We start from the raw sequence: 23,714 nt of genomic DNA, 5'->3' as shown, positions 1-23,714 counted from the left end.
TGTTTGTGGTGTGTCAGGGTCAGAGATGCAGGATACAAACTGTCGCCCTGAAAACTCAGCTTCTGAGCTTGCTGCCATGGTTTTCTAAGGACTTTCCCAGGACAGGAACTGCAAACATAGATATGTGTACATTCTTTCTGTTCCACGTCTTGTGATGGACATCTCTCATGGCCAGTGCAGTGAGAAAGTGTTATCCTGACCATCCAATCCCTGACTGTGGGCAGAAGCCTATAAATCCTGGGAGGAAAAATAAACTCTCTCTTCCTTTCAGCACACCTCGACCTGTGTCCGTGTGATCTGTTCATCTTCAGCGGCAACAATAAACTTTAATCTGTAATGCCTAACTCTGACAGCCAAGAAAGCACCGAGTTTCACACAGCACCGTGGAGACAACTGTTAGGGTTAAGTAGAAAGGACTGAAAATGTGTGTGAATTAGGTTTCTTGAGTCACTGAGTGAATGGGTTGAAGTTTAGAGTTTAAACCAGTTTAGAGAGCAGAGGACAAGATGGAGGATTTAAGGTGTTGTCTCTTGTCCTTCTTTCTTCTCCATGTTCTTCTCCCAGGGGTTTTTGGGTGGTAGTAATTGGGTAAAAAATGCAGCAGTGCAGCACTCAGGTGTTGGGTCATTGGGTGAATAAGAAAAATAATTTAGTTGGCATCTGTTAATTGGGTAAATGGGACTAGTGGTCCCTGACCCTGAGCTCCACCCTCAAAGGGGGAGACCCTCGGAGGTTCTGTCCCTCAAAAACCCCTGCTCTGCCTCTGTTCAGGGCTCTCTGCTCTGGATCTGAGTTTGTTCCCGTGCTGAATAAATGGTTTCATGAACAGGAACCCGTCTTGCTGGTGTTCCATGCTGGTCCCCAGAACCCTGCAGCTTCCCTGGACGTGATCCTGAGGTTGTGGACTACAACAATCCCCACCTGGAACCACCACGGACATCTGGGGACTCAGCCTGGCCCTGCCCATTAAAGTCATGGAAACGCCAAGGACAGCTCAGGGTGTGCAGCCACACAGGGACACAAAACTGTCCCCAGCACAGCGGGGAGGACCCCCAGAGGAGACTGAGGTGACAAACCCATCGTCTGAGAGGACCTGAGGCTGATAATAAATGCAAGGAACACCCCAGAAGCTCCTTGAAGGGTTTTAAAGGTTCCATGTGACTTATGAGTTTGCACTGAACGAGAGAAGATGAGCTCCAGGCTCGGTGTGACGAACCAGGAGGATCCAGTGCCTGCATTTCCCTCCCACAGCCTCGAGGGCTGGACTTGATCATCTTAAAAATCTTTTCCGACCTTAACAATTCCGTGATTGCATGACCTTGTGGCTACTGCCAGTTCTGGGGGGTAAAAGTCCTGGAGAACCCGAGGAAAACAGCTGACACAGCTGGAGGTGCTGCTTCCTTCACAGAATCGTGGAATGCTTTGGGATTCAAGACCACCCAGTTCCAACCTGTTGTAGTTGATAGCTTGAAATGTATCTTTTCCCATCTTTTAGTTGTGATTTCCCCCCCAGCTTCTCTTTCTCCTGTTTACCTGGCGTCAAGTTACCATGGTTACTGAAGTTTCTCTCCTCAGCCCCACGGCGAGAGGCCGGATAGAGTAAAGAGAAGACCCCGCTGGCATTTCCAGCTGCTTGAAGTTTCTTTAGCCCAGGAAAGCACGGGGTTGGGAGAAGAGAACTCTTCTTTCCAACACGGAAGTTTGTAACTTTTTCCTGTCCCAGAATGCCTCTAAACTATGGAAGCTGAGAGGGCATGCTTACCTTGCCTTCCCTTTCTTTCCCCCCTGTGTTGCCAGGAAACCAGGCCCCCCCTCTCTCCCCTCTGCCCCTCTGTACAGAATACTCCCACACCTTTGTGGGCATTTGAAGAAGTTGGTGTCTGTTATTTCTTATCTTGGCGTGTGTAACCTTGATTTGTAGAAAGTTTGTAAGATGCACTAACTGAGAAAAATAATTGGTTCCCTCTCTGATGTTCCCTCCCTCCGAGAAACCCTGTTAAAAGAGACCCCCCCAGACCCCAAATCCTTTGTCTCTCGTCCTTTGGATTCCCCTTCACAGAAATAAACTGTGGAATGCAAACCAGAGAGAGAGTCCCCCCCTGATTTCTTTACTCGCTCTATAGACTTGGATTCTTGAAGAAAATCAGTGAACCCCACAAACATATGCTGCCTCGAAACTCGAGTGAAGAGAAACCTCATCACTGAGCTAGCCGGGCCACACTCGAGAAGATCGAGTCACCAACCCCCTGCCATGGGAAGGGAAGCTCCCAGTGGCTGGAAGGCTCATCCCAAGGAGCAGCACGGAGATGTCACCCAGCAGAAGCCACCCCGGGGACTCCCACCCAACCTTGCCATGTGCTGTCTGCAGCCAACTGAACCATTTAATGCCATTTGTTTCCAAGGGAGAATTAACTCCCTACAAGGGCCTTTTTTGTTTGTAAATCACTGCCCTGGGAGTGCCAGGAGCTCAGATTGTTTTAATCACTGAGCCAGCCCCGTTTTGGCTTTCATTAGAGAGAGCAGTGACCCGGGGCAGGGCCAGCACTGCCAGGGCCAGCCGGTCCTGCCTGCCAGGGACTGCTGGGGGCCAGCAGGAACAGCCCTGAGGAGCCCTCACACCCTGGCAGCTCGTGGGGCAGGCATGGAAAAGCAAAATCTGGGATGTTCCTCCTGCTCTGGCACACGGAAGGTGTCGGGGTTCGTGTGAGATGTCACCTCGAAGTGAGCAAAGGAGGCTCAGGGGGAATTTCTGGCTCTGCACAAGTCCCTGGCAGGAGGGGACAGCCGGGGGGGATTTGGGATCTGCTCCCAGGGAACAGGGACAGGAGGAGAGGGAACGGCCTCAGGCTGGGCCAGGGGAGATTTAGGGAAAACTTCTCCACTAAAAGGGCTGTCCAGTCCTGGCCCAGCTGCCCAGGGCAGGGCTGGAGCGCCCATCCCTGCAGGGATTTAAAGCCCTGTGCAGGTGGCACTTGGGGACATGGGCAGTGGTGGCCCTGGCACTGCTGGGGAACAGTTGGATTCCACGATCCTGGAGGGCTTCTCCAATTCCACAATTCCCTGATCTGTGGCTGGGTAAGCAATCAGTTAACAGAGCTGAAGGAAGTCTCAGCAGCCCCTTGCAAAGGAAGGAAGGGGGAAACAGAGGGATTATCCCTGATCCTCTTACCGGAGCGCTCGGTGGACACACTGCCGTGTCTGCTCGGGGACCTGGCCACCTCGGGGGCGTTGGCCACCAGGCTCAGGCTGGCAGAGGAGATGGTGCTGTCGGATCCCAGGGAGGTGCTGGACTGGGTCAGGGATGACTTGCGCAGTTTGCTCTTCAGGAAGAAACCCTTGACTTTGGATTTCTTGCCCCCGAGCTCGAAGTCATCCTCCATGTCCAGGGCTCCCATGCTGCTGGGGATGATGGCAGAGGCCGACTCCAGCTCGTATTTCTTCTTGCCCGTCACCTTGTCCTTCAGCTTGCCGAAGGGCGAGCGCGGCTTGTCCTTCACGGACAGGTCGAACATGCTGGCGGTGAGGCTGTTCCGGGTGAACTGGATGCTCACCAGGATCTCACCACGTTCCTTCTCCTTCTTCCCAGCCTTGGAGTGCAGCTTGTGCCACCTGCAGCCAGAGGGGAGGGAGAAGGAAAGGCCCTCTGTCATCTCCAAGAGCCAGGAGAACTTTGGAGGAGATGCTGGGAGAAAGCAGCAGGGCTGTCTGGCACAAGTTTCTCCAGGGAAAGGGCTGGAAAACACTGGAACTGCCCGGGAAGGTTTGGAATGTCCATCCCTGGAGGTGCCCAAGGAATGCCTGGGGTGGGAAAACGTTGGAACTGCCCGGGAAGGTTTGGAGTGCCCAGCCCTGGAGGTGCCCAAGGAATGCCTGGGGTGGGAAAACGTTGGAACTGCCCGGGAAGGTTTGGAGTGCCCAGCCCTGGAGGTGCCCAAGGAATGCCTGGGGTGGCACTCGGCGCTCTGGGCTGGGGACAAGGGGGGATCCAGCACAGGATCCATGGCTGGGAGGGCTTTTCCAGCCTCAGTGAGTCTAACCCAAGTGTTCCAGATTGCACTGACCTCCAAGTCAGAGACACAAACACCCCACACGGAGGTGGCACTCGGGACCTGACCCCTCCCTGATGCCCCTGCAGCTCCAGCCCTGGCAGACAGCACTCTGGTTTCCCAGGGAAAGCTGGGAGCTGTGTCCAGGAGGAGACAAAGCTGCTGGAATTTTGTGTTCCTGATTTAAATATCCCAGAGCCGGTGACTCAAGGGATCCTCTCAGCAGAGACTGACCCAGAACACCAAAGGAACTCAACAGCATCCATTAAATCAACTTTGTGCCAGACCTGCTGTGTCTCACTCCAGTAAAGATGCTCAGGTTCTCCTGGAAGTGTCCTTGCATCAAGTTCTTTCCAGGATGATGCATCCCAGGAGCTCTGTGCAGCTCCAGCCCAACACAACCCCTGATCCAGGGGCAATTCCCACGGCAGGCTCCTGCTGACAGCTCCAGGAGCCCATGTCCAGCACAAAGCTCCCACTGATTGATCCCAGAGGATCACTGGGAATGCTTCCCACTGTCCCACCCCACACACAGCCCCCAACACCAAAGCTGCCCATGGAAAGGGAGGAGCTTTGGAAAAGCCTCCAAACCATTCATGGCACAAGGCACAAACACCCCCAAGCTCCCTTGAGGCCCTGATGGTCCCACAGGGAATGGCCTGGCAGCTGGCAGGGCACGGAGCAGCCTCTGGAATGGGGTGGGAGAGGGGTCTGGATTCCTGCCAATGGGGCTGGGGACACACCCAGAGCCATCCTCTGGTTCTCCACTTGCACATCCCTGTGGGGCAGCACCAAACACAGGCCACGAGGGAACCATCCCTTCCCAAAAATCACTCCCTTCTCCCCACGGGGTGCTCCATCTCTGCCAATCCCAGGCACCACTTCCCACAGCTGCAGCAGCATGAGCAGGAATCCAGCACAGCCACGGCCCTGATCCCACCCAGATCCAAGCATTTAATGAATTTCTGATTAAAATTCCCCTTAACAAGGCACAAAGACATCTGCAGGCTCGGGACAGATCCTGTTTCTCCATGTTGTGCTTCTTGGGAGCAATGGGAGGTGAAGACACTTCTGACATGCATTAATGATTTCCAGAAAACAAAAATCCCAGTGGTGCCTTCATCCACTTGGAGAGTGAAGAGGGAAGAAAAAAAATAGGGAAGGAAAATGGGATGGGATGGGGAAAGGGAGAAGGGAGAAGGGAGAAGGGAGAAGGGAGAAGGGAGAAGGGAGAAGGGAGAAGGGAGAAGGGAGAAGGGAGAAGGGAGAAGGGAGAAGGGAAAAGGGAGAAGGGAGAAGGGAGAAGGGAGAAGGGAGAAGGGAGAAGGGAGAGGGGAAAAGGGAGAGGGGAAAAGGGAGAAGGGAAAAGGGAGAAGGGAGAAGGGAGAAGGGAGAAGGGAGAAGGGAGAAGGGAAAAGGGGAAAGGGGAAAGGGGGAGGGGGGAGGGGAGAAGGGAGAAGGGAGAAGGGAGAAGGGAGAAGGGAGAAGGGAGAAGGGAGAAGGGAGAAGGGAGAAGGGAGAAGGGAGAAGGGAGAAGGGAAAAGGGAAAAGGGAAAAGGGAAAAGGGAAAAGGGAAAAGGGAAAAGGGAAAAGGGAAAAGGGAAAAGGGAAAAGGGAAAAGGGAAAAGGGAAAAGGGAAAAGGGAAAAGGGAAAAGGGAAAAGGGAAAAGGGAAAAGGGAGAAGGGAGAATGGAGAAGGGAGAAGGGAGAAGGGAGAAGGGAGAAGGGAGAAGGGAGAAGGGAGAAGGGAAAAGGGAGAAGGGAGAAGGGAGAAGGGAGAAGGGAGAAGGGAGAAGGGAGAAGGGAGAAGGGAGAAGGGAGAAGGGAGAAGGGAGAAGGGAGAAGGGAGAAGGGAGAAGGGAAAAGGCAAAAGTAAAAAGGGAGAAGGGAGAAGGGAAAAGGGAAAAGGGAAAAGGGAAAAGGGAAAAGGGAAAAGGGAAAAGGGAAAAGGGTGGAGGCAGGTGTGACCATGGAACCACCAGGGTGAGGAAAAAACTGGAATTGTGTCCTCCAGGAGTTGCTGGATTTCTGCCAAGGAAGTTTTCACAGCCTGGATGAAGGAAGGAGCTGGGAGGCTTGGGAATGCTACACCCAGAAGTGTCCAAAGCCAGGCTGGACAGGGCTTGGAGGAACTGGGATAGTGGCAAGTGTCCCAGCCTGTGGGACTGGATGGGTTTTAAGGTCCCTTCCAACCCAATCCTGTCTGGGATCCTACAAAGGGGGCACAAAATCCCCTCATTCCCTGAAACATTCCCAGGTCCTTCACCACACAAAGTGCAGGAGGGACAGTGCCTGGGCACAGGCATGGAATTAAATCCCAGGGAATCCACTCCTATTCCCACCACTCACTTATCCCACCCCATCCAATGCCCACTGCAACACTGCCAGTGCTCAGGCTGTCAGAAAATATCCAGGCAGGAAAAAACAAATCCATGGAAAAAGGCAGCATTAACCCCTTAGAGCCAGGCACCAGCAACAAAAGCAGCCCAGAAGAGGCTGAGCCACTGCCAGGGAGCAGGAGCAGGAGCATCAGGAGGACACTTCCCGAAGGATTGGAGGGGAAAAGGCTGCCTGGAACACCCCACAGTGCATTGCTGTTCACTCTAATGCAGGAGCTGGAAGCAGCTCAGGAGGGAAGGGCTGCAGCAGCTGGGGAAGGAGAGACTGAGGGGCTGAATCACTGCACAGGAAAACAAAGAACTCCTGAAAGGAGCCTTTGTACTTTACATCATCCCGTGGAAAAAAACAGGGAGAATCTGGGTGGATTAACACAAGGAAAGGCAGGAGCTCCCCAGGAGGAGATGGAACAGCCTGGACATGTCCCTAGCACCTCCCATCTCATCCCATGGATCCCATCCCATCCCATGGATCCCATCCCATCCCAGCCCAGCCCCTCCAATCCTATCCCATGGATCCCATCCCATCCCATCCCATCCCATGGATCCCATCCCATCCCATCCCATCCCATCCCATGGATCCCGTCCCATCCCATCCCATGGATCCTGTCCCATGGATCCCACCCCACCCCATCCCATGGATCCCATCCCATCCCATCCCATCCCATCCCATCCCATCCCATCCCATCCCATCCCATCCCAGCCCCTCCAATCCTATCCCATGGATCCCATCCCACCCCACCCCATCCCATGGACCCCATCCCATCCCATTGATCCCATCCCATCCTATTCCACCCCACCCCATCCCATCCCATCGATCCCATCCCATCCTATTCCACCCCATCCCATCCCATGGATCCCATGCCATGGATCCCATCCCACCCCACCCTGTGAGCATCAGAGGGAATTCAGGTGCTGAGCTTTTTGGAGCAGCTGCTGAAGGCAAGAGCTGTGCTGGGCTGGGATTCAGGAGCTATTTCTGGTTCCCCAGCCCTCATCCACAGTCGGGACCACACCTCCAACGGCAACGGGGCTATTTTTAGGCTGAGCTCTCAGTTCATGGCACAGGACGAGGTTTGGGAGGATTCAGCTGTTCCATGTCGTGTGTTTGGGTTTTTATGAATCAGCCCCAGTGGAAAGAGGAGGTGCAAACTGCTGGGATGGAGCAGGACAGAGGGATCGGGGAGGGATCAAGTCCCAAACAGCAACACACAAACTCCCACAGCAGCTTTTCACCATCAGCCCCATCCCACGGCCCTCGGTTTCCCAAATTCCTCCCAGGAGCTGCCCTCAGGGGGATCCTGGAAGGGGATTTCTGGATTGGGGCCACCCAAGGTCTCATCCTGGAGAGGGACACGACATTTTTATGGGAACAGAACACACCTGGAAAACAAACACAAACTCCTTTTTCCAGGTCTGAAGGAGCAGAACTGGGTCACATCAGTCAGAGCCTGGAGCGCAGGGGGATGGAGGGAACTGCACCAAGCACAGCCAGCCCCAGGATCCACAAAGATCTGCTGGATCTGGCATCCAGCTCCTCGCTGCACAGGACACCCAGGACAAGCCCCTCACCCCCAGCCCGCTCTGAGGGTCCCCAGCCCCATGCAGCCTTTGCTGTTACAAAACTGAAATTAAAATGAAGTTGAACTCTGCTCCAGAGCCGGAGCTGGTGGGGATCAGGAGCAGGATTGCTCCCAGCTGAGGAGCTGTGCCCCAGTCTGTGCTCCTTCCCTTGCTCCTGACAGCTGGAATGTGCTTCCCAGAGCATGGAACCTGCTGGATCAGCATCCTCTGCTCCGTGGGGAGCTGCTCCTGCCCCCAGCCCTGCCAGGTGATGGCCTGCTGACACATAGAGAGCTCAGGGACACCTCCAGAGTGACAAATCCAGGGAATGGAGAGCTCAGGGACACCTCCAGAGTGACAAATCCAGGGAATGGAGAGCTCAGGGACACCTCCAGAGTGACACATTTGGGAATGGAGAGCTCAGGGACACCTCCAGAGTGACACATTTGGGAATGGAGAGCTCAGGGACACCTCCAGAGTGACACATTTGGGAATGGAGAGCTCAGGGACACCTCCAGGGTGACAAATCCAGGGAATGGAGAGCTCAGGGACACCTCCAGAGTGACAAATCCAGGGAATGGAGAGCTCAGGGACACCTCCAGAGTGACACATTTGGGAATGGAGAGCTCAGGGACACCTCCAGAGTGACACATTTGGGAATGGAGAGCTCAGGGACACCTCCAGAGTGACACATTTGGGAATGGAGAGCTCAGGGACACCTCCAGAGTGACAAATCCAGGGAATGGAGAGCTCAGGGACACCTCCAGAGTGACACATTTGGGAATGGAGAGCTCAGGGACACCTCCAGAGTGACACATTTGGGAATGGAGAGCTCAGGGACACCCCAAGAGTGACACATTTGGGAATGGAGAACCCAGGGACACCTCAAGAATGACAAATCCAGGGAATGGAGAGCTCAGGGACACCTCCAGAGTGACACATTTGGGAATGGAGAGCTCAGGGACACCCCAAGAGTGACACATTTGGGAATGGAGAACCCCGGGACACCTCCAGGGTGACAAATCCAGGGAATGCAGCTCCAGCCAGATGGAAGGCACAAGGCACAGGCTGGGGAAATTCGCTTTTGCTAACAAATGTGAATTGTTCCCTGTGACACTCCATGGATCCAACACTGCTGGGTGTGGATCCCCAAGGTGAGGAGCCCAGGATCTGTTTTCCATGCCCAAGGAAGGGCCTGGAGAGCAGCCCAGGGTGGCTGAGGGGGAAGGAAGCAGCGTTGCACCCCAGCTGGGCAGAGAGGAAACCTCAAAGAGAGAACTCCCAGGGAAGGGGAAGCTGCTGGAGGCCCTGTCAGCTCCAGGGAGGCTCCTGAGCTCAGAGGGGTCTGCAGCTCCCATTCCTGGGCTGTCTCGGGATCGGGGGCAGCCCCCTGTGGCAGAGGCTGCTCAGCCCCCACAGTGGGGCTGTGCACACTCACTGAGTTAATTGAGTTGGTTAATGAGCACAGCCAGCTGTCCCAGACACCCCTGAACCCCTCTGCTCTCCCCAGGGCTGGGCCAAAGGCAGCTCTGGGAGAGAGCACACCCAGGGTCTGTTTTTACATCTGCTGTTGTCAGGATGAGTGAGAGAGCAGCCACAGAGCTGTTCCCCAAACCAGAGCTGCTCCCCAACCAGAGCTGTTCCCAAACCAGAGCTGTTCCCAAAACCAGAGCTGTTCCCAAAACCAGAGCTGTTCCCAAACCAAAGCTGTTCCCAAACCAGAGCTGTTCCCCAAACCAGAGCTGTTCCTCAAACCAGAGCTGTTCCCAAACCAGAGCTGTTCCCAAAACCAGAGCTGTTCCCAAAACCAGAGCTGTTCCCCAAACCAGAGCTGTTCCCAAACCAGAGCTGTTCCCAAACCAGAGCTGTTCCCAAAACCAGAGCTGTTCCCCAAACCAGAGCTGCACCCCAAACCAGAGCTGTCCTCAAACCAGAGCTGCTCCCCAAACCAGAGCTGTCCCCAAACCAGAGCTGTTCCCAAACCAGAGCTGTTCCCAAAACCAGAGCTGCTCCCCAAACCAGAGCTGTTCCCAAAACCAGAGCTGTTCCCAAAACCAGAGCTGTTCCCAAACCAGAGCTGTTCCCCAACCAGAGCTGTCCTCAAACCAGAGCTGTTCCCAAACCAGAGCTGTTCCCCAAACCAGAGCTGTTCCCCAAACCAGAGCTGCTCCTCAAACCAGAGCTGTCCTCAAACCAGAGCTGTTCCCAAACCAGAGCTGTTCCCCAAACCAGAGCTGTTCCCCAAACCAGAGCTGCTCCCCAACCAGAGCTGTTCCCAAACCAGAGCTGTTCCCAAAACCAGAGCTGTTCCCAAACCAGAGCTGCTCCCCAAACCAGAGCTGTTCCCCAAACCAGAGCTGTTCCCCAAACCAGAGCTGTCCTCAAACCAGAGCTGTTCCCCAAACCAGAGCTGTTCCCAAACCAGAGCTGCTCCCAAAACCAGAGCTGCTCCCAAAACCAGAGCTGTTCCCCAAACCAGAGCTGTTCCCAAACCAGAGCTGTTCCCAAAACCAGAGCTGTTCCCCAAACCAGAGCTGTTCCCAAACCAGAGCTGTTCCCAAAACCAGAGCTGCTCCCAAAACCAGAGCTGTTCCCCAAACCAGAGCTGTTCCCCAAACCAGAGCTGTTCCCAAACCAGAGCTGTTCCCCAAACCAGAGCTGTTCCCCAAACCAGAGCTGTTCCCCAAACCAGAGCTGCTCCCAAAACCAGAGCTGCTCCCAAAACCAGAGCTGTTCCCCAAACCAGAGCTGTTCCCCAAACCAGAGCTGTTCCCAAACCAGAGCTGTTCCCCAAACCAGAGCTGTTCCCCAAACCAGAGCTGCTCCCAAAACCAGAGCTGCTCCCCAAACCAGAGCTGCTCCTCAAACCAGAGCTGTTCCCCAAACCAGAGCTGTTCCCAAACCAGAGCTGTTCCCCAAACCAGAGCTGTTCCCCAAACCAGAGCTGTTCCCAAACCAGAGCTGTTCCCAAACCAGAGCTGCTCCTCAAACCAGAGCTGTCCCCAAACCAGAGCTGTTCCCCAAACCAGAGCTGCTCCCAAACCAGAGCTGTTCCCCAAACCAGAGCTGCTCCCAAACCAGAGCTGTTCCCCAAACCAGAGCTGTTCCCAAACCAGAGCTGTTCCCCAAACCAGAGCTGCTCCCAAACCAGAGCTGTTCCCAAAACCAGAGCTGTTCCCAAACCAGAGCTGTTCCCCAAACCAGAGCTGTTCCCAAAACCAGAGCTGTTCCCAAACCAGAGCTGTTCCCCAAAACCAGAGCTGTTCCCAAACCAGAGCTGTTCCCAAACCAGAGCTGTTCCCCAAACCAGAGCTGCTCCTCAAACCAGAGCTGTCCCCAAACCAGAGCTGTTCCCAAACCAGAGCTGCTCCTCAAACCAGAGCTGTTCCCAAACCAGAGCTGCTCCTCAAACCAGAGCTGTTCCCAAACCAGAGCTGTTCCTCAAACCAGAGCTGTTCCCCAAACCAGAGCTGTTCCCAAACCAGAGCTGTCCTCAAACCAGAGCTGTTCCCAAACCAGAGCTGTTCCCCAACCAGAGCTGTCCCCAAACCAGAGCTGTTCCCAAACCAGAGCTGCTCCTCAAACCAGAGCTGTTCCCAAACCAGAGCTGCTCCTCAAACCAGAGCTGTTCCCAAACCAGAGCTGTTCCCAAACCAGAGCTGCTCCTCAAACCAGAGCTGTCCTCAAACCAGAGCTGTTCCCAAACCAGAGCTGTCCTCAAACCAGAGCTGTTCCCCAAACCAGAGCTGTTCCCAAAACCAGAGCTGCTCCTCAAACCAGAGCTGCTCCCCAAACCAGAGCTGTTCCTCAAACCAGAGCTGTTCCCCAAACCAGAGCTGTTCCCATCCTCCTGCAGCATCCCTCACCCTGCGCTGAGCCGAGGGAAAAACACCGGCGTGGAAACGGGAGCACGGGAACACGAACAGGAGGGAAAGAGACCCCGATGAGGATGGGGATGGGATGAGGATGGGATGGGGATGGGATGAGGATGAGGATGGGATGAAGATGAAGATGAGGAAGAGGATGGGATGAGGATGACGATGGGGTGAGGATGACGATGAGGAAGAGGACGGGATGAGGATGAGGATGGGATGAGGATGAGAATGAGATGAGGAAGAGAACGAGATGAGGATGAGGATGAGGATGGGATGAGGATGAGGATGGATTTTCTCAGGGCAAACACCTTCCCTTTCCCTCTGTGCTCTGCCCTGCCCTGTGCAGCAGGGCACAGCCCAGGGGGGCACAGGGACCCCAGGAAACGTTCCCGTGGGGCTTGGGCATTGCTCACTCCCCACCAGTGAGAAACCCCCGGCTGTGGGAGCTGTGGGAGCACTGGGCTGGCCCAGCAGCTCCGGGATGGACAGGGAATGAACAGAGCCAGCCCCAAAGGGAAGGCAACACCAACTCTGAGCAGAGATTTTCCATCACCTTGTCCCTTCCACATCCCTCTGGAGCAAGTGACTCCTTCAGCACAGAGCCAAGGCCTCCAGCCCATCAGCAGCTTCCTGCCTCAACATCCCGAAGCCCTGGGGTGAGCCAAGCTCATCCCACTGGTTTGGGATAACCAATGGACACTGGGATGAGAGCAGGGCAGGACTCAGAGCTGCCAGGGGCACCACCCTGCTCCTCTTCCTGGGAGGACATGGGTCATTCCCAGGAGGATATGGGTTATTCCCATGAGGATATGGGTTATTCCCATAGGGATATGGGTTATTCCCATAGGGATATGGGTCATTCCCATAGGGATATGGATTATTCCCATGAGGATATGGGTTATTCCCATAGGGATATGGGTCATTCCCATAGGGATATGGGTTATTCCCACAAGGATATGGGTTATTCCCATAGGGATATGGGTCATTCCCATAGGGATATGGGTTATTCCCATAGGGATATGGGTCATTCCCATAGGGATATGGGTTATTCCCATAGGGATATGGGTTATTCCCATAGGGATATGGGTCATTCCCATAGGGATATGGGTTATTCCCATAGGGATATGGGTCATTCCCATAGGGATATGGGTTATTCCCATGAGGATATGGGTCATTCCCATGAGGATATGGGTTATTCCCAGGAGGATATGGGTTATTCCCAGGAGGATATGGGTTATTCCCATAGGGATATGGGTCATTCCCATAGGGATATGGGTTATTCCCATGAGGATATGGGTTATTCCCATAGGGATATGGGTTATTCCCACAAGGATATGGGTCATTCCCATGAGGATATGGGTTATTCCCATAGGGATATGGATTATTCCCATGAGGATATGGGTTATTCCCATAGGGATATGGGTCATTCCCATAGGGATATGGGTTATTCCCATAGGGATATGGGTTATTCCCATGAGGATATGGGTTATTCCCATAGGGATATGGGTCATTCCCATAGGGATATGGGTCATTCCCATAGGGATATGGATTATTCCCATGAGGATATGGGTTATTCCCACAAGGATATGGGTTATTCCCACAAGGATATGGGTTATTCCCATAGGGATATGGGTTATTCCCATAGGGATATGGGTCATTCCCATGAGGATATGGGTTATTCCCACAAGGATATGGGTTATTCAAGGGAGAACCTTTGCCCTCTGATGGCTCTGGCTGGGGTCCCCAGAAGATTCCCCTTCAAGCTCCAGCTCAGCTGGACCCACTGTGCCCCAGCAGCCCTGCTCAGGCACCAGGGCCTCCACTTCCCCCTCAGACTGGTCCCAGTGCTTTGCCAGCCCGGAGCTCAGGGAGTTTCCTCAGGGAGTGAAGCCCCTTGGTGATTCCTGGGATGCACCAGGGAAGGAGGCACAGCTGGAGCGTTTCTGGAGCACTTCCACTCCAGCTGCTTCTCCAAAGCCTCCCAAAAGCACTGAGCCCTGTCAGGGTGGGCGAGGTTCACCTGAAACCGAGCAGAAATTCTGCTGCACAGCTCGGAGCTGCAGTGGGACACAGACACATCCCAACCCAGAGCCAGAGGCTCTTCCCAGACTGCTCCAGGCTGGCATTTACTGCTGATTCATCCCTGCAACAAGGTCAGCCTGGCTGGGCAGAAGAGCCCCAGGTCTTAAATCAGGGATCTCCTGGGCTGCTACAGCGACAGAGCAGGGCAGGGCATGGAGAAACCAATCCAGGGAAAACACTGGGGCTGGTTCCTCTTGGCACAACCCTCCTTGAGAGCCCAGCACAGGGACACTTCCCTGAGCCTGGAGCTGCAGCAGCTGGGCCAGGAGGAAGCTCACCTAGCCAGGATGGGAAGCACAGGCTGGAAAACAAGCCAGCCCCGGGGAATTCTGTGCTTTTTGCTCTGGTTCCATGTTCCTGCCCCAGCTTCCCCCAGCAGTGCTGGGAAGCTTTTCCACAGAGCCGGTTCCCGTGTTGGTTTTGGATGGCTGATCCTGCCAGGTGATCCCTGCGAGCTGCTAAAAGCACAGATGGAAAATAAACACAGGCTGACTCCCCTGTGGATGGAGCAGCTGAGGTGGGAAGTTCATCCCTCCAAATGTTCTTCCCAGAAGCGCTCACAAACAAGGAACCAACGCACCGGAGCTGCCCAACCCTGCTGAGGGCTCCAGCTCTGAGACAGCAGCTCCAGAGGGGCTGCACCTCAGGAATGGAGAGCAGGAGCTGTGTGGAAGGACAGGAAGCCCTGGGCACGGTGCTGGTGCTCCACTGGGACAAGCAGGAAGCCGGGTGAGAAAATGCCAGCAAGGACTGGCACGTGCTGAAGGGCTCATCCCAGGATGAGCTTGTCACAGCCAGGAACGGAGATATTGTCACTGCAGAGGGACTCAACGGCAGGAACAGCCTGAGAAGCAGGAAAAGCCAGCCCTGCTGGTGTCCCAGCTGGGAATGCACCCCCAGGCTGTGCCCAGGGATGGGACAAGGCAAGGTCAGAGGCAAGCAGGGGAACGAAAAGGAAGGGGACAGCTTTTGGACCAGGATAGACACCAGGGATGGAAAAGAGCTCTGAGCCACCAGGACAGTGCTGGCATGAGAGCACCAGCAGTGGCCTCATCCCAAATCACTCTGGGCTAAGAAAATCTGAGGCTGTTCTCTATTACAGGATGGACAGGTGGGCAGGGGGAGGGAGGGACGATTTAAGGAGCTGTAAAACAGCATGAAACATTTATGACTGGGGTCAGCAGGAGCAGGATCCAGGATCACCTCAGCTGGATTTATCCGCTCACGCTCCACAGCACCCATGGTTTGTGTCCTCCCAGCTGCCAAGCAGCCAATGAACCACCCTTGTGGTCACCCAGTGACCTGAGCTGCCCAGACAGCACAGGACAGGGGACAAGGTCCCTGTGTGACTCTGCCAGTGTGGGTGATCCCCCGCCCTGTGCACCAGAATCCAGAGTTAAACCAACAGGAGCCCTGAGCTGACTCTGCAGGGCTGCAAAGCACCAGGAGCTGCTGCACGAGCTCCCCTGAGCAGGCACAGGAGAAACACCATTTACTGTAAATCCTTTCCACTTCCAGCTGGGAGAAGCAGCACGGCAGGGCTTGCACACAGAACCAGTGCCCAGAGGCTTGGGATGCCTGTTCTCCAAAGGGACACCAATCCCAGGGGAGTGACACCAACCCCACGGCTCCACACGGCCTGAAACCAGCTCTGGGAACAGGTCACACATGGATTGCTCACCCATCACATCAAGCCATGCTCAGGAGTGAGTCAAACACGAAAAAAAGGAAAAGGGAATGAATCCAGAGCCCAGCAGCATGTTCCACTCCTTTATCCTTGGCGGATCTGTCAGGGAAGAGACCCCCTGGAAATGCAGAGCTGGGGAGGAGCCCCTGAGCTGCTGCTCCAGGGCTGCAGCTCCCAAACCCCCACCCTGGGCTGGGAAACCAAACCCCTGTCCCAGGCAGGCTTCAGATGGAGCAGGAGAATCCCACGGCGGATCTGAGCACGGCTCAGCCAGGCCCCGGCTCTGCCAGGCCCCAGGACAGAGGGACACAGCGGTGGCTCAAAGGCCATTCCCACCTGGCAGTGGAGAGGGTGCCAGGTTTTCCCTGGACTCCTCCACCATGGAGCAGATTCCTCCAGGAACCACAAAGAGCATCCCCAAGAGGAGGAGGAGGAGGAGCAGAGCCCACCGAGGGAGGACTCAGCTGGGCTCTGGAGGGACAGAGTCACCCGGGGGGCTCCTGGAGCAGGGACTGAGCACAACTGAACTCAGCACAGGCAGCAGCACCACCTCCCCCAGTCTGGAGCTCTGCACCAACAGGACTGAGGGGTGTCCTGAGCTGCTGAGGTCATTCTGCAGCTGGGGGAAATTGGGGCCCTGGGAAATCCCTGGGGAACAGCGTGTCTGCAGCTTTTTGAGATGATGGAGGGTGATGGGCCAGCGCTCCCAGCCACCGACACACCAGACCCAACGTCCCAGATCTGCAAAGCTGGGATCAGACCACTCAAATATCTTAAAAAACAATAAAAGCAGAGTTTTCCTGCAGGAGAGCAGAGCAAGGGCCTTAAACTCCTTAAACCAGCCGTGGCAGCTGGGTGAAAATGGGATTAACTGGGCAGGTAGGAGCAAAATTACACCCTGGGCCCTCTGCTCTGGGCTCCCAACTCAAGGAAAATGTTGCCTGGGGTCAGCTGGCCACCAAGGGTGTTACCCCATCCTGGTCACCATGGATGTTATCCCATCCTGGTCACCATGGATGTTATCCCATCCTGGTCACCATGGATGTTATCCCTGCCCTGGTCACCATGGATGTTATCTCATCCTGGTCACCATGGATGTTATCCCATCCTGGTCACCATGGATGTTATCCCTGCCCTGGTCACCATGGATGTTATCCCATCCTGGTCACCATGGATGTTATCCCATCCTGGTCACCGTGGATGTTATCCCTGCCCTGGTCACCATGGATGTTATCCCTGCCCTGGTCACCATGGATGTTATCCCATCCTGGTCACCATGGATGTTATCCCTGCCCTGGTCACCATGGATGTTATCCCATCCTGGTCACCATGGATGTTATCCCATCCTGGTCACCATGGATGTTATCCCATCCTGGTCACCATGGATGTTATCCCTGCCCTGGTCACCATGGATGTTATCCCATCCTGGTCACCATGGATGTTATCCCTGCCCTGGTCACCATGGATGTTATCCCATCCTGGTCACCATGGATGTTATCCCTGCCCTGGTCACCATGGATGTTATCCCTGCCCTGGTCACCATGGATGTTATCCCATCCTGGTCACCATGGATGTTATCCCATCCTGGTCACCATGGATGTTATCCCATCCTGGTCACCATGGATGTTATCCCATCCTGGTCACCATGGATGTTATCCCATCCTGGTCACCATGGATGTTATCCCATTCTGGTCACCACGGATGCCATCCCAGGCCCCCACAGCACCAATCCTGCCCCGGTTTTTGGCAGCACCAATCCCTCCTCCCCTGCAGCATTCCGACACTCCAGGCCATTTCCTCCCTCAGAGCTGCATTTTCAGCCCCAAACCATCCCAGCTCAGGGGAGCTGGAGCTCCTGGCCACCTCCCAGACCCTCACCAGCCTTGCTGGGCACTCTGACCACAGGAAAAGGGCTCTTTGCCCTTGGATTCAAACTCCCCATCCCAAATCTACCCCAGAGCAGCCATTCCCTCCCCTCCCCACTGCAAGGTCTCCCTCTCCTCAGCCTAAGGACAGACATTCCAAGCACAGAGCTGCCGGGATTTGGCCTTGCTCAGGCCCCAGCTCCAAAGCTGGCTGTGAGGATGTCCCCCAGGACAGGCACGAGGAGCCAAGGCTTGGGATGGTCCCAAATCCCTGCCAGGGGCTGCCACAGCCTCATCCCACTGCTAACGATCTCCTGATGGTAATTAAATGAGGGAGGAGGACACCACTAGCACAGCATGGGCTGACAGAGGTCCAGAGGGGCTGGAGGAGGAGATGAGAGTGGGTCCATTCCAGGGGGAACATGAGGACAGTGCCATTTGTCACAGCAAGGAGGGGACGGGATGGGTCCCACCAGTGACAGGAAGGGACAAGTGCCTGGTGTGGGGCTCAGTGAGGGAGCCCTGGCAGGGATTTGGGACCATCCTTGGCTCTGAGGGAGCTTCTCACCCCTGCGAGGTGCCAACACGCTGAGCAGACGGGCAGGATGGGTCCCCTCAGAGAGCCTCTGGATCAGCCCTTGTCTTCTCCCAGCCCCCATGCTGGGGCTCACGACCTCCTTCTCCGCTCTCTCTGGCTCCAAACCCAAGGAATTCCCTGTCCCTTTCCCACTGAGCCTCAGAACTCCATCGTGACACGGAGCAGAGAAGCCCCGGTGGCCTCGAGGACTTTGCTAGCCAAGTTTGGCAGCTGAAGGAAATGTCCTTTGGTGATGGAGAGGAGGAGGGAGCGTCGCACCCTCTGCCAGGGTGGGGATGCTGCGGCCCCACAGAAGCCCAGCCAGCAGCAGGTGCCTCCACAGCTGGGCAGGAACAGGAACAAGAAGAGGGAAGTGCAGCACGGAAGGGCTTTGGGGAAGTCAGAGCTGAGCTAATTCTGCAGAGGGAACAACTCCCCCAGACGAGTTCCCCGTCGCGCCCGGCCCGGGCAGCAGCCAGGGAGCGACTGCAAGTCACTGCAGGAAAAGCAGAGCCAGGAATTCTGATTGCTGCTGCACTCACTGCCCCTCAAACACAGATCCCAGAGCTGCAAAGCCCAGGGGCTTCAGCCCTGGCAGGTCAATGTCTGCACCTTTCACCTTCCCCGTGTCCCAGGGGCTGGGTGATCTTTGGGATGGATGGCAAATGGAAATGGTTCTTCAGGGAGGGAGGGACCAGGGAAAGGCAACCAAGGGCTTGCTTTAGCCAGCCCAGGAAATCTTGGACCTTTGCTGCTTCCTCCCACCATCAGCCTCACCCTCACACAGCACAATCAAGGATATTTTGGGTTCCCAGGCAGGGAGATCCAAGGTCCAGTCCTGCAGGTGTTCCCAGACACCTCCTGTCCCCTCCCATGCTGCTCACCCAAGGGATGCTACACCTTGGCCAAGGGAAAGGTCTCCAAATCCACTGGAGAGAAACTTGGGACAAGGGCTGGAGGGACAGGGCCCAGGGAACGGCTCCCACTGCCAGAGGGCAGGGCTGGATGGGATATTGGGAAGGAATTCCTGGCAGGGAGGGTGGGCAGGCCCTGGCACAGGGTGCCCAGAGCAGCTGGGGCAGCATCCAAGGCCAGGCTGGGCTGCTGGGAACGCCTGGGACAGTGGGAGGTGTCACTGCCGTGGCAGGGGTGGCACTGGGGTGGCTTTACAGTCCCTTTCCACCCAAATCTCTCCGGGATTCTGATTCCACACACTCCCAGCCTGATGTGTGTTGGATGGAGCCTGTCTCACTGGCTGCACTCCCAGCTTTCCCAGATGGGCTGGCTGTGGAGGGGACAGTCCCTCGCTGCCGTGAGCCCCCACCGGCGGCTCCAAGGGCATTTCCTGCATGCTGGGACACAGAAGCAACAGCAGCCCCGTGAGTTCCCAAAAATCCTTCTTTTCCTGGGCTGGATCCTGGTTTTGCAGGGACTGAGCACAGGACAAGGAACTGCAGGATCAGGCCAGGGGAAGGAGGTGAGGACCAGGAGATCCTGCCCAGAGTTCTCTGGACGCACAAGGCTCAAGCGCAAAGGGGGAAATGATGCTCGGAGCTTGCTTTGCCTGCCAAGCCCAACCCCTGGAGCTGCCCGAGTATGGGACAAACCCTGGGATGGGGAGAGCTCTCAGGCTGCTCTTGTGCAACTCCAGGAGTTGATTTTCTCCTGGCAAAGCACTGAGATGACCCAGACTGAGCCGCACGAGGCAGCTTGTAAACACCCCGGCCTCCCTGGCGGCTCCTTCCCGGAGAAGAGTCCAAGTTTGACGGAACATTTTCCACCGAGCCCAAAACAAGGATAATTATTATCACCAGTGAAGTTTCTGTGCAATAAAAACCAGCAGGGAAATGAGAGCAAGGTCACCACACTGACAATGGATCCTTTGCTGGAGCAGGCTCCCAGTCCAGCTGGCAGCGGGGCTGTGCCCAGCCCAGGACGGGATCCCAGAAGCCAGCGAGGGGCAGAGGCTCAGCCCCGTTATCTCCTCAGCACAGGCCTGGGTGGGCTCAGCAGGGCCGGCCTTGAGGGTGGGAGCCTCTGTTTGTTTTGCTCTCTTTAATCTGGGAATCAAAGTTTCCTCCTGAATGAAGCTATTTCCAGACATCAGAGCTGGCTGGAAGCTCCCAAAGAGCCAGAACCCCCTGAGCTCCCCGTGTTCCTTCTCCCACCTGGCTGGACAAGCTCCAGCCCCTGGGATTGTCCTCCAAAAACCTCTCCAGGCTGCAGAGGTGCCAGCCAGCCTCGGGACACTGCCAGCTCGGGGCTGCAGTGAGCGGAGGGGCTCAGGGCACAGAGCTTCCATCGTGTTCTCTGTGCTCGCCTCCATCCTGGGGACCACGGGGGAAAACAGAGCTCTTGTGATCCTGAATGTCACAAGGGGAAGTGAGTTTTCCTTATGCAAGCACAGCTACAGGAAGGGAGGGAGACAGACAGCAAATGAGGGAATCATGGAATGGGGTTGGGCTGGAAGGGACCTCAAAGCTCATCCCATCCCACCCCTGCCATGGCAGGGACAGCTCCCACCGTTCCATTGGGATCCAATCCCAGTGTCCAGCCTGGCCTGGGACACTCCAGGGATCCAGGGGCAGCCCCAGCAAATCTGGGAATTGCAGCCCAGGCAGGAATTCCTTGCCAAGATCCCAGCCCAATCTCCCCTTTCCCAGTGGAAGCCATTCCCTGACTCCTGTCCCTGCAGCCCTTGGCCCCAGTCCCTCTCCAGCTCTCCTGGAGCCCCTTTAGGCCCTGGAAGGTGCTGGAAGATCTCCCTGAAGCCTTCTCCAAAGCCCTGGGGACCTCCAGCCCCACAGCCTGGATCCCCCCTGGCTGCAGGAGCGGTGTCACGGGGTGACCACGGCCTGGCACGGTCCGGCCAGGCTGGACATTGCTCCCGTAGGATTAACGGCCCCTGACGAGACCTTGGAGATGCCAAGACCAAGGACCGAGCCTTGGTGGGGCCCCTGCTTTGCACAACCCACAAAATCCTCTCCCCCAGCCCATTCCCGAGGCCGTGGAGCTGCTCCACATCCCCCGTGTCTGTGCCAGGCCCCGCAGCCGGCGCTGGTTCCAATCAGGCCCCAAGAATCCCGAGCCGGCTCCTCCGACAGCGCCCGGCCTCCGGCATCTCGCTAAGAAAAGCAAAATAAACACCGTGGGGAAAATCCCAGCCAGTATTGCCGGGGTTGTTCATTCCTGCTCCCTGCCCACGCTCCCGTTTTAGGGCAGCCTCCAGGGCTGTTTCTCCACGGGAAAAGTTTTCCCAATCCTTTCCACGTTAATCCCAGCGCTGCCCTCGTAGGAAGGCGAGGGAGGCTCCTCTCCGGGCCCGCAGCTTTGGGCAGCAAGCCAGCAGAATTCCTGGGATTTGGGGGGCCAGGGAGCAGGGGGGACGCTCCCAGAGGCACCGCCAGGTCTGCGTGGAACAAAACCCCCAAAACTCCTTCCCTAAAGGAATTTCAGCCACATTCCTGCATTTTTGTGCTTGGCAAAGGCTCAAAAACATTTTGATTGTTTTAATCCCTTCTGGGGAAGGAGGAGGATCAGCAATTCCCCCTGGAGGCAGCACGGGGTTGGGGTCTGGACCCCCAAATCGGGAACCCTCCATCACAAACCGGGTGACAACGGAGGGGCCACCGCAGCCATCAGGGGACAAAGCACGAGGTGCAGCTGTGCCACGGCTTCCCAGGAGAGACAGAGCCGGGGTGCAGAGGGAGCTGGGGCCATCCTGGTCCCTGGGACCCCTGTCCAGAGGGGCTGGATGCTCTGGTGCCTCGTCCAGCGCGATTCCCTTGCAGGGCCAGGGCGGGATCCCTGTCCCACAGCACCTTCCTGGCCATGTCCCATCATCATCATCCCGGCCATGTCCCACCCGTGCCAGCATGTCCTTCCTGGAGCATCCCCAGGCCCTGCGATCCCCCGAGTCCTGCGGCGTCCTTCGGGGGTCACACGGGGCAGCCCAGCCTGGGGACACGGTGCCAGGGCACAGGGACCCTGTGCCACCCTTCCTGCTGCAGGGTGAGCCACACCCTGATCCCTGTGGCACGTCCCTAGGGTGTCCGTGGAAGCCGAGATGTCCTCCCTGCTCCAGCAGCCGTCCCGGGTGCCCAGGGAGCCCGCAGTGCCCGTCCTGGGCGAGCCGGTGACAGCCACGCCGGGCACCGGGGGGTTCCGTGTGCGACCCCGCTGCCCCTCCAGGGCTACCGGGGATGCCGTGACACCACCCTGGGACACACGAGGAGCCCGGGACGGCAATCCCGGGGCTCACGGGGGGTTCAGGAGCCCACCCAGGCCCGCCCGTCCCCGCCGGGCCGCGCCCCTCACTCACCGCTCGTCGGGCTCGCGGCCCCGCTGCCGGCCGGGCTCCAGCGGCACCAGGGCCTGGCCCAGGAACCGGTCCATGCCCACGAGAGCCCGGTGCATCACGGTGAGCACCAGCCCCGGGCAGGCCCCGGGCTCGGGGGGCAGCTCGAAGGCACATTCCTCCCTCCACTCGGGGCTGCCGCCGCTCTTCTCGGCCACCGAGGTGCTGTACTTCTCGCGGCCCAGCTGGATCACGGTGTACGCGTCGCTGCCGCCCGCTTTGCCTTTGCCGCCGCCGCCCTTGCAGCGCAGCCCGCGGGCCCGCACCACCGTCACCTGGACGTGCGTGGGCAGCCAGGCCGGGCAGCCCTCGGCGGGCAGCGCGGCCGCCCGCAGCAGCGCCATGGCCGGGCCGGGCGGGGCAGGGCCGGGGAGAAGCGGGCGGGCCGGGCCGGGCCCCGCTCCGGAACCGCTGCTGCCGCAGCGCGAGCGACACCGGCCCCGCCGGCCCCGCCCACAACGGCACCGGCCCCGCCCACAACGGCACCGGCCCCTCCCCTGTGCGGCTCTAACCGCGCCCCCGTGCGGCTCTAACCACGCCCCCGTGCGGCTCTGACCACGCCCCCGTGCGGCTCTGACCACGCCCCCGTGCGGCTCTGACCACGCCCCCGTGCGGCTCTAACCACGCCCCCGTGCGGCTCTGACCACGCCCCCGTGCGGCTCTGACCACGCCCCCGTGCGGCTCTAACCACGCCCCTGTGCGGCTCTAACCACGCCCCCGTGCGGCTCTGACCACGCCCCCGTGCGGCTCTGACCACGCCCCCGTGCGGCTCGGACCACGCCCCCGTGCGTCTCTGACCACGCCCCTGTGCTGCTCTAACCACGCCCCCAACGTCCTCTGGCTCCGCCCCTTCCCTCTTTAGCCCCGCCCCTCCCGGCCCCAGCCGTGCGCCAGCCCCGCCCCGCGAGCAGCAGCAGCACCGCCCCACCCGCCTTGGCCCCGCCCCTTGCCGCTCAGGCCCCGCCCACGGCCCCGCCCCGGTGAGGTCACACCCGTGAGGTCACAAGCATGAGGTCACACCTGGGCTATCACACCAGTGAGGTCACACCTGGGCGGTCACACCCACACAGCCACACCCACACAGCCACACCCACACAGCCACACCCACACAGCCACACCCATGGCGCACACACCCCCATGGTCTGGGGCACCCCCTCACCACATCCCTGGTGTGACTCTGCCACGGGTATGATGTGCACATGAGTGAGCACAGGCGTGTCCCCACACAGGTGTGTCCCCTCACAGGTGTGTGTCCCCGCACAGGTG

General features: G+C 57.3%; 1 protein-coding gene across 3 annotated transcripts in view; it reads right to left on the bottom strand.

The window, feature by feature from the left end:
- The window catches only part of RAB11FIP5 (RAB11 family interacting protein 5), a 44,772-nt gene extending 21,979 nt beyond the window's left edge, over nucleotides 1-22,793 (bottom strand). For all 3 annotated transcript variants that reach the window (XM_088056980.1, XM_088056981.1, XM_088056982.1), the window contains exons 1-2: nucleotides 22,413-22,793; nucleotides 3,170-3,609 (exon numbers count right to left, since the gene is read on the bottom strand). In XM_088056980.1, the coding sequence (XP_087913106.1) occupies nucleotides 3,170-3,609; nucleotides 22,413-22,792 (820 nt within the window). In that variant the 5' untranslated portion in view covers nucleotide 22,793. The remainder of the gene's footprint in view (nucleotides 1-3,169; nucleotides 3,610-22,412) is intronic.
- Between the last annotated feature and the right edge of the window lie 921 nt (nucleotides 22,794-23,714).

Source organism: Pseudopodoces humilis, chromosome 6 (genome assembly GCF_049639895.1).
Source record: "Pseudopodoces humilis isolate 2021_Gansu_Grassland_sample_001 chromosome 6, ASM4963989v1, whole genome shotgun sequence".
Lineage (NCBI taxonomy): Eukaryota > Metazoa > Chordata > Aves > Passeriformes > Paridae > Pseudopodoces > Pseudopodoces humilis.
Note: the sequence above shows the minus strand (reverse complement) of the source record. Positions and strands in the feature narration are given on the sequence as shown.